The following is a 10,768-nucleotide window of genomic DNA, read 5'->3' on the forward strand; positions in this document are numbered from 1 at the left end:
AGTGTATATAATTACAAACACATTCTAATTTCTATCTTATTCTCTAGTTATCATTCCATTCTTTACAGAGTAAAAACGACGACAAACAGGAAAAATCATTAGCCAAATCATAAAAAGATCCATGAAAAACCATTTACTGGAATCCTGTAGAACATCAGAGTTAGGCAAATTAATATACTCCAATCCTCACGTTTATAAAATTGGCAGTGTAGGAATCAAAAATACTCATAAAAGTATCTCTGAATCCACAAAGTTAGGTAAATTTATGCACAGTTTTTTCTTTAAAGTTCAAGATAAAAGTTAACCATATTATATGGGGAAAATTGTCAAATCTCCAATTTTTTTGCAGAAAAAGCAAATTGGAATATCAGTAATGCATTTTCTAATTGCAAATTGATCAAGAAATATATTTTAGGTTTAAAAACGATAGGTAGCCAGCATTCAGAGAAATTGCCATGATTTTTATACTTATTTGGAATTTTTTGTCTTCTGTTTCCGTCAATTATTCTACAATACATAGTGTACAAAGCTCTTTCTATCATTACTAGACACCACAAAACACTTCTTATTTCATATCCTGTTTAAAAGCATTGGTATCTAAGGCTGGATTCAGGAACATCTTATTTATCTTAAACTGTATTCTTTTTTTTTCTTTTTATAGGCTACAAGTGTCAACTTTTATAAGACCGCTTAAAGGATTTCCAAAAACCTTGAATCTTATAAGGATGAATAAAATCAAAATTATTGCATGAAAAAAATCTTTTTCAAGCTTCATTTTTATGCATTTCGAAATAAATATCATTTTTGCAGTTATCCTTTTCCGGCTGAGGATTCAATATCCTTAAGTTTCGTAAAATGAATAAAAAGGCAATTGATTTCAGTTTAAAAGATTTGCTGTATTTATTTTGGGAGAAATGCTTGTTGATTTTAAAAGAAAGCGGTTGGTCTATTTCGAAAATCTCAATAATTTCGCATTATAAATTATATCCAAAAAAAATATTAATGAAAAAACGTAAAAATTAATAATATTGAAAAAGACTGGCAATTGATCCTAAAGCTGATTTGACAGACGATTGCATCATCAAAAAATTAATGGTAAAAATAAATACTTGCAATAAAAATCAAAGAATACATCTAATAACATCTGGAATGACTCTTTTTATGACAAAATATTTTTGATAATTTCTTTTTGTTCCTTTATAATTCTACATTGTTTGCATGGCTTCATCAAAAATAAATTCAACTCAACGCAATACTCTAGAAATTTTTATTCTACATAATAATTTTAATCCAGTGCACTTTTAAAATATGGAACTGTGAATAGATTTTGCTGGCTTTAAAAGCTAATGAAACTATACATTGTGTGTGTGTGTGTGTGTGTGTGTGTGTGTGTGTGTGTGTGTGTGTGTGTGTGTGTGTGTGTGTGTGTGTGTGTGTGTGTGTGTGTGTGTGTGTGTGTGTGTGTGTGTGTGTGTGTGTGTGTGTGTGTGTGTGTGTGTGTGTGGTAAATAGGAGTTTTAAATTTCAACTAAAAATTATTAACAGCGACATCCAACTTTCAAGGTATAAATACATGAATTTGCATGTGTGTTGAAAGTACATCAGCTAGCTAATCCATTGAATATTTACATCTATGTATTCATTGACTGACAATTATTTTTTTCTTCAACACTATAGTGAACGGTGCGCGGCCTATAGTTTCAGGTTAAATGTTAGATATATCTAAGACTATATAGAGAACCTACAAACTTGTACTCTCTCTTTTTAGTAGTTTAAGTTTTAATTACATGTATGCTTAGAAAAATATCTACTGTGTGAATATTAATGTCTTACAGGTTCAATATACAGTCAGCCTCTCATAAGATAAAGAACAAATCCCAAGATCCAAGGCTTGCTTCAAAGTTAAGGTAACTACATGTACAAACTGTTAAATAAACTCTGTTATATTCTTCCAACCAAGTTTGGGATATCCTGGAATCACAATGTCTGTTTTTTCTGTCAGTCTACTTGTCTGTAGTATTTTTTGTCCAAAAAATATTTTGTATCAGAATCTTCTTAATTATTGACAATTAGTCTGAATTAAAATATACTGTTTGAACACTCCAAATTTAATTGTCAAAAAAAATGCTTTTTATGATTTTATTAGGCCTAAACTATTTTTTTTGTTTGCAGTTGCCTACCGACCCACTGAAAATGCACCCGACCCTAACTTTTTTTTAGCCATTGTGTAATTTAACCCCCCCCCATTTTTCAGGATATTAGAAATGTTTCATTTCAATTTTTGACTTTTTTTTTTTTTATCAATCAGTGGAGCCTAATCCTAATCATGTTTAGTAGGCATATGAAAAGCTCTATTATTTGATATCTAATAAAACTCTGAATACTTAAAAAAAAAGAATGCCTACCTACCTATCCAGTCTATAAAATGTAAGTCGGCAACTGCAAACAAAGAATTTTTTAAGCTCGGCCTTATGAAGCATATCTTTCAATAGTGCACATGTAATTGTCTTGCAAATTACATCATAGGATTCCTCAAAACACCTAGTATAACATATATAACGTTAGTTTATTTTGTATCATATCAGTGTCGGTGAACTGGGCATACATTTGTTTGCTGATTATACCTAAGTAACTTTTATAACTTGTAGAATTAAAGATTTATTTTGTTTTCACTTTTAATATTTTTGTAGAGACCATTTTGTGCCACAAAGAGATATTGTTCAGAAAGGAGAAAACTGGTGGATTTGCATTTTGGATACAGTACAGTTCCGAAGAGGTTTTCAAAATGGTCATGGAAGATCAAGAGGGAGGACAACTGAAAAAATTTAATTAAGATACAAGGAAAAAGAACAAGGAAATATATGGAATAATTATGAAATAGGGAGGGTGTACACAATCTTGTCTGAATTTGACCTTTAAAGATTTCCCATAATCAATAACTTGATTTTTCATAAATTTACAATAGAGAATACATGACAAATGTTATTGCTAATATTTCAATTTTGCTTTGGACACTTTAATGTAACATGGTATTTTTTTTACAAGTACATGATCTAATAATGTTATTCATTTATACATGTATACATGTTCAACTACTTAATTATTTTGCTGAAATTTTATAAATTTGTACTCATTTTAGAATATGTTAAATACATGTATCGACAAATGCTACTGACTTGTTTGTATACTTTCTTGTTTAGAATGTACACTGTGAAAAATAAGTTATGCAAATGGCTTGAAACATACATAAGTGTTTCATATGATTTACATATGATGCCCTTTTCATATGATTCTCATATGTAAATGGCTTGAAACACACTTAAATCATTCATATGTAAATCATATGTAGTTATTTTCATATGATTCACATATGTGGATCATATGTAAATCAAATGATTTGCTTCATATGATTTACATATGATGCCCCTTTTTTATGATTCTCATCTGAAACCAATCATGTGAGAATCATATGAGGCTAAGTTGCCTGTGTGCGATTTAAACAGAAGGGCAGCACGGAAAACAAACGTCGAAGTTAACCCAGGGGTGAAAGAAGTTTGGTGAGGCTAGTTCGGACAAACCGTAAAATTTCTTTGGGTGATTTAACTAACAGATTCAATCAACACAGACCCAGACAAGTGTCCCAACAAACAGCTCAGCAGTATTTGTATCGACAGGGGTATCACAGACGTGTTGTAAAGAAGAAAGTGAGAGTGAGGGAAGTGAACCGGAAAAAGAGACTGAACTAGTGTAGAGGTAAAGTCAGGTGGAATGTTAATGGCCAATGGGATAAAGTAATTTTTTCTGACGAAAGCCAAGTTGTTTTGGTAGCAAATCAAAGGATTTTCATATGGCGTCGTTGGGATGAAGCCGAGTCTCCCGAGTGCATGTGCCCCCCAGCTCAACGAAAGGTCAGTTTTATGATTTGGGGGTGCATAACCTGGCAGGTTGTGGTAACTGAAACAACTGTAAACGGCACTATTAACAAGCACAAGTATATTGAAATCTTGGAAAATAATTTATGGCCCGTTATAGCACGACACTTCCTAATAAAAATTTCTTATTTGAAGATGACAATGCCCCTATACATAAAGCCAGGGATGATGAAAATTGTAAGGCTAGGAATAATATTAACTCTATCAGCTGGCCAGAACATTCCCGATTTGAATATAATCGAAAATGTATGATTGAAACTTAAAAAAACTATTGCAATGTCTTGCTATAAACAATTGGACTGCTGCCGAACTTTCACATGCAATAACACAGGAGTGGCGAGCCTTGCCGGTGGAATGGATGTGTATATACAGGGCCTCTACAGATCTTTCCCAGGGCGTATGAGAAAAGTAATAAGAGTGAAAGGAGAAATGACAAAATACTACACAGGTATGTCATTTTACTATGTTTATTTTCCATTTAATCAACCCCGTAACACAACGTAAACAAACGCAGTGAGGCCATTTTTGCCGGTGACTTATGGCACGTGTCTGTATATCATGTTGTTCTTGGTCCCCTACCGGTGAAAGAGGAGGGGACTAAAGGTTTTCCTCTGCGTCTCTTCGTCCGTATGTCTGTCCGTCCGTCAGTCTAGCTGTCACTGTCTGTCTGTCAGACTGTCCTTCTTGGTGGTCCACCCTTTTTTTCTAAATGGTTGCAGATATTGAGCTGAACTTTGGAATGTGAGTGTATCTTAATAAGTTACAGATCAAGTTTAAATGTTGTTTTGATTTATTGATATTTGACAGAGTTACGGCATTTTGAATTTTTTATCATGGTTTATGATCGGGTTCGTGCAGCGCTTAATCCCGTTGGTCAACATGGTAAATATGAAGCGAGAAAATATACGTTGAAAAAATGAATTGAACTTTCAACTTTATGTGGATTATTTTATTAGGTTAAAGCCGACTAGTTAAAGGTATTCACATACTCAAAATCAAGCAGTTTTACCTTGGTCATAACTTGGTTTTGCAAATCATAAAAGGACATCCTAAAGAAAAAGGAGAACCCGGTAGGGGACATGTATCGCTTACGCAATACTCTCATAGTGCTTGTTCATTATATATTAATCATTATTCTTTAAATTTTACTACTTTTTTTAATTTCAGTCTATAGTTTTATAGCATAAAAAGATAATACTTGTAGGAACATGTATATTTGACAAGTTTCATGCATGAAACAATTTAATTTTCCATAATAGTTGTGACTCTCCTCTTCAGTATTGAAGATTTCTCACATGAAACTTTTATATACCTGTAACATACATCGTGTCCTTTTAATGAAATATGTACGTATGATATCACAGGTGCAAATAATTACATCATTTTTATTTGTTTAAATTAAAAGGGTATCTTTGAGCTACAAACGTAGGTCATTAAATAATTTTTATATTTAAATGTTCGGAAAATATCCTTTATAAATGTTCCATAAATGAGATATAAAATTTAAATAGTCGCCGTAATAACCAATAACAACTATATTACAATAAAAAATAATTAAAGAACCGGTCTCTAACACGGTTAATCAGTTTTATGAATCCTTGAAGGATCTTACTTTTGATTTTAGAAAAAAAAGAAGATATCAATTGAATTTTGTTAAGTGTTAAAAGCAACTATAGGATGAAATGTGACCAAAAAATTGCGGAAAAAAGATCCTTGAAACATATACCATGAACAGCTTATGATATTTAATTTTAGTTGGCATTGGTTGCAAAGGTTTTTATAGCAAAGTCTTCAAATTTACACTCTTTGTATTTCAATATGATCCTATTATTTGGGAAAAAAATCACATTTTCTTGGTTTTAACTGATGATCAATTTTTAAAGATGTTCGTGTGGACCTAACTTTTCAATTAAAAAAAGTTAAATCTTTAAATAGAGCATCGCTATGGAATAAGCAGAAAATATATGCTCATTTTTTTTTAAATATATGCTTTCTTAGATACGTACACTTAATTGAAGATTTCCAAAACTTTTATGATAAGTATTTAATGGCTAACCTGACTTTTAATTCTAACTATCATTAAATCTCTAACTGGAAGCACAAAGCTGGTTCACAGAATTTTAAATTCTTTCAATTCCTTAAAAATCGAACATGTTCCCTTCTTTGTAACCGTAGCAACAATGTTGTTTTCCTCATCAAATTTTATCAATACTGTAAAACGAGAATATTCGGCGAACAACTAATTTTAGCGCCTTCGGCGCAAGAGCCTTTGAACGCTAAAATTTATTGTGCGCTAACGGATTTCTAAATTTTATATGTTGTGTTTGTTCAAAGCTTTCACATAAGTAAAAGTAAATCGGAACGCACGATTACGTAATACCGAGGTCGTTGAATTTTATATACACACTAGCACTGTACATGGTAGGATCTATCGGGAAAGTTCTGCCAAATTATAATTTAATTAAAACTCTTGTTACCAAGGTAGTTATTACCCATTACTTATCATTAGCACCTTCAACGTTTGGCTTCTTGGCGTGTCAATCATCTATCATCTCGAGGTAAACAATACAATCAAGCATGGCGACTGCTCTTGCAGACAATGCCTAATTATGATGACCGTGATAATTATCCAAGTAACTTTCTTTCGATACATGCATTGTTTTAATGTAAATAAAATGCGTAAATACTCTATTTCTTTTATTCAAAATAAAATTAAAATAAACATTAATGTGTGCCACGTCAATGCAATTGCAATACGGTGTTGAGGAGTGTTTACTGAATTGTGTTTCCGTGCTTGACAAACCAAACAGGCAAATACGAGTGTAGATAAAAAAAAAATCACATTTATATATTTTAATGACAAGTGCAAGCGCTAAAATTTATTAGCGCCAATGCATTCCTACTTGCGTTTGCGCTAAAATTCGTATGCGCCAAATTTTCTCGTTTTACAGTATATGACATTCACATTTAGTTCTACCCTATAAGTACCATTCAAGGTGAGTCATATAATATGTTTCTTGATTGAACGACAAGTAAATTCTTAATGCAGCAAAAATTATTTTAACAACAGATACTGGTATTTTCTATGTTACACTGCAAATAACCATTCATCCCAATTTTCTTGTGGTGTTTGTGCTGCAAGGTCCAAAGGATGCATATTTGCCAGTCTTATTAAATTTGCATCTTTCTTTCTAAAAGAAAGTAGCATTAACCGAATCTTAGTTACTGATTCTCCTTGGTTACATTATGTTGCCATGACAACCTTAAAAATATTTATTAAATAATATTGTTTATTCTTATAAATGTAAGGTCAAACATTTTCATTGTGTTTCTTAAGTTATTGATTGAGCTTGATCATGTTAATCTTATTATTAGTGGATACAGATGGATTAAGTTTAATAAAATCAGTGACAATGCGTGGCAACGAAGTATAATTGGTAACAGAGAATAGCTCCTTAAATGCATATGTCATTTGCTATCTGTAATGCAAAATCTTGCACAAACCGTTTACCTGCAATCAAGCATTTTTAACACAACTGAAAAGTAAATTGTATCTTTAATGTAATGTCAATGTCATTTTTCTACAACTTGCTAAAATCTCATGAAAATAAAAAAATCATATATATTTTCAAATATAATATCACGTTATAATTATTTACGCTTCAGAGACACGTGTACCATGCTATAAACTGCTTCCAAGGAAGAAGTTACATAATATTCCTATAACGTTAAGTGTATATTACTCCATAATTCAGTAAGTTGTGTGTTTTATCCACTTGTAAGGGTTAAAGGAAAAAACCACACAACCCTTTTCATTATAATCATTCCCAACTACAATTCATGGAAGTTCATATAATTATCACACTCAACGGTATAAGGATGACAATAAATGGTTGTTTAGAGTAAGAATAAAAATGGTTGCAGAAAAAAAATAATTATAATCATTGTAAGTTAAAAAATTCATTATGTCTTTGAAATTCATTATTTGCATCATTTACAAATAAAATAAGTGTGGAATATATTTTAATTCAAGCATCCATATTTGTTTGTATCGTTTGTCCATAATGTCAAATGAAATAACCAATAATATTCAATATCAACTTCCATTAAACAATACAAAATTGGAGCAGAGCAAACACGGACCTCCAAAGGGTCAGAGGTGACATCCTCCTTTGGAGGAGTGGGCACCCCCTGTGGGGCGGGGCGTAAGTATCCTCGTCTGATTTACATCACTTCTCGATAAAAGTACAATACTCCAGAAGTTCTCAATCACTTATGTTATTATTTTCGGAAGGAGTAAAGAAAGAGGAAAGAGAATGTACTGAAATTTGCCTTGTGTCTTCGTTTGTAAGGATTTTTATGAAGTTTTGGAATACACTATAGATTTGGTAATTCAAATCAATTCTGGTTGTTAGAAATATTAAAAATATTGAAATCTGACAAATGATTTTGAAGACTTTACTCCTTAGAAAGAGCGCTATGGGTATAAGTTAGATTCTTAGAGAATTAAATCCCAGTTCTTTTAGTATACATTTAATATACTGTGCCTTACACAAATAGAAAATGCTGTTACCTCGGCTGGTTTGTTACAGGTAGCATGGTAAATCATCATCTGACACTTTTATTTCAAAACAATATTTTATTCTTTTGAACTGTTGATATATAACGAACAAATATACACTTTTGAAGAAAGAACAAAAAATAATCAAACAAAATGAACATTTCCATGACTTTTTACATTCATATCTGAAAAAAAATTCTCATTATTTGTTTGACTCATTTCATATCTTTTACTATTTAGACTTTCGATTTCCTGATTTTCATATCGGCATACATCAAGGAATAATTATATCCTTTCCAATCAAACCAGTTCACACCGTCAGCAAATGATTTGTGCTCTCCTCTCAAGAGAGACCGTTTAGGTTAGCTCGGTGACATCCTGTGTACCACCATCCACCTTTAAATCTATTTGCACACCTTTTCTCATTGTCATGATCCTTAGTGTAGAATCTGGCATTAGTATGTGTATAAAATGAGTCGCCTAAATCAAAGGAAATTGATGAGATTAGAAATAAGATAAGGAATATAACATTACGCTGGTATCAAATAATGATAAACATAAAAAGGATGACGCAAGGAACATACCAGCATCTCCACTGTAACCCGAGACATTCAGAATGTATCCCGACTTCTCGCTTCCGACATTGAAGGTGCTGTAGCTTGCATATCGAGAATTTCCAGAGAAATCCTTCAAGTCGATTCGTAAAGTGTAATTCCCGGATGCTGTAATCGTGTGGATTTTCTCATTTCCTGTTAGAAAAAAAAATTAGCCCAAAATCAGACACATGTTAAGGATAGAAATAAATGCCGAGTGGATACCAAGAACGGAATAATACTTTTACATAAGTATAATACACATAAAAAAAACAAGTTTCGGTATTAAAGAGCTGCAAATCAATAAAACTGTATAATTATCATATTTAAAAAAAATAATCATAAACTTTTTTGGCATCAAATTTGATATATCCGAAACTGAACTTTAAGAAGCTGTTTTAAAATCAAAGTCAGCTAATTTTTAAATGAAAGACTTTTCAAAAGTATTGTCAGACTTTCCGCCACATTTTTACTTGCTTGTTTTCTGCAAGTATAGCATGTTCAAAACCCTAATGAATGTTAATTATGTGGAATTGCGTCTTTGGGTTACATTAAGACAGGAGTTAACGATATCGGAATGTGTTTCTTATGGAATTTTTACAATGTTCGCCATGTCTAATTGAAGTTCAGAGTAGAAATGGTTTAGATCGATTAGAAGCAAGCAAAGCTGAAAGCTGTAACTAGGCTCTTAACGTATCCAAAAGAAGCGCATCTCGCCTTTAGGATAGCTATCGAGAACATGGATTAACTTTCGACCTTCCAAGGCTGATTAAAAGCACTTTCATAAAAAATAAAACAGCAACATCAACTGATTGAAAGCTTTCCAGAAGACGTACGTAGGATCTCCAACCGAACACTAAATAACCGAATACAAGGTTCTGGCATTCGAGCAAAAATATCATTTGACATCTGTTGCTTGAATAAGAACGATAGTCAAAACAGAGTTTAATGATGAGTTTATGGAATATGGCGACAACAATGTTGGAAGTGTTTTGTTTAGCGAAGAATCAATGTTTTGATCCTCCGCATAGATGGTCAACCGATTCAGACATGGATATTTTGTTACTGCCTGCATCAAGGAAGTCAACAGATTTTGAATTGAAAGTGGAGTCGTGACTGCAATATCCCACAATTGAATAATAAGTCTTTAACATTTTTATGAAAAGTCGAAGGCGGATTATACAGATGGATCCTTATAATGACCCCCTCTTTGGTTCGAAAATACATATAAGTTTGTTTGCTAAGTCCTTTAATACGTATTTTGAGTAATTACTTGGATTTAATTAAATTTTTTCATTTCTTTTATTTGACAAAATGTTCTTTTCGCTCTTACAGAATTTTCTGGAAGAGGTTTGAGGTTATTAGAAAAAAGAAATATTTGATTCAATAAAATTGCAAAAACTTACTTTCCATCGATACGGTTTCCAAATATTTGTAAAAATATTTCCATAAAATGTAACAAATAAAATCATAATAACTACACCTAGACTAAACCTAGCCAAAACTCATTTAGATATTTCCAAATCCAGTTTTGTAGTCGTACAAGTTTCTGAAGAAATTTTCTTATCCGTCCTGCCTCCTTTGTACAACCTCCAATAGAAATATATGAATAAAAGAAATTATGATTACAATGTACTTCTTTAATTCAAAGGTAATTTAAAAAAAAAACCTACTCTTACTTC

At 31.9% G+C, this 10,768-nt stretch overlaps 1 protein-coding gene across 1 annotated transcript; it reads right to left on the reverse strand.

Annotated features, from left to right (window-relative positions):
* Positions 1 to 8,836: 8,836 nt before the first annotated feature.
* LOC134275955 (ficolin-1-A-like) lies at positions 8,837 to 10,499 on the reverse strand. Its single transcript, XM_062758236.1, has 3 exons — positions 10,493 to 10,499; positions 9,078 to 9,242; positions 8,837 to 8,973 (listed from the first exon to the last, which is right to left on the reverse strand). The coding sequence occupies exons 1-3, from the start codon at positions 10,497 to 10,499 to the stop codon at positions 8,837 to 8,839; spliced, it is 309 nt and encodes a 102-aa protein (XP_062614220.1).
* Between the last annotated feature and the right edge of the window lie 269 nt (positions 10,500 to 10,768).

Source organism: Saccostrea cucullata, unplaced genomic scaffold, assembly GCF_032062105.1.
Source record: "Saccostrea cucullata isolate Sc308-1 unplaced genomic scaffold, CSIRO_AGI_Scuc_v1 ctg7251, whole genome shotgun sequence".
Classification (NCBI taxonomy): Eukaryota; Metazoa; Mollusca; class Bivalvia; order Ostreida; family Ostreidae; genus Saccostrea; species Saccostrea cuccullata.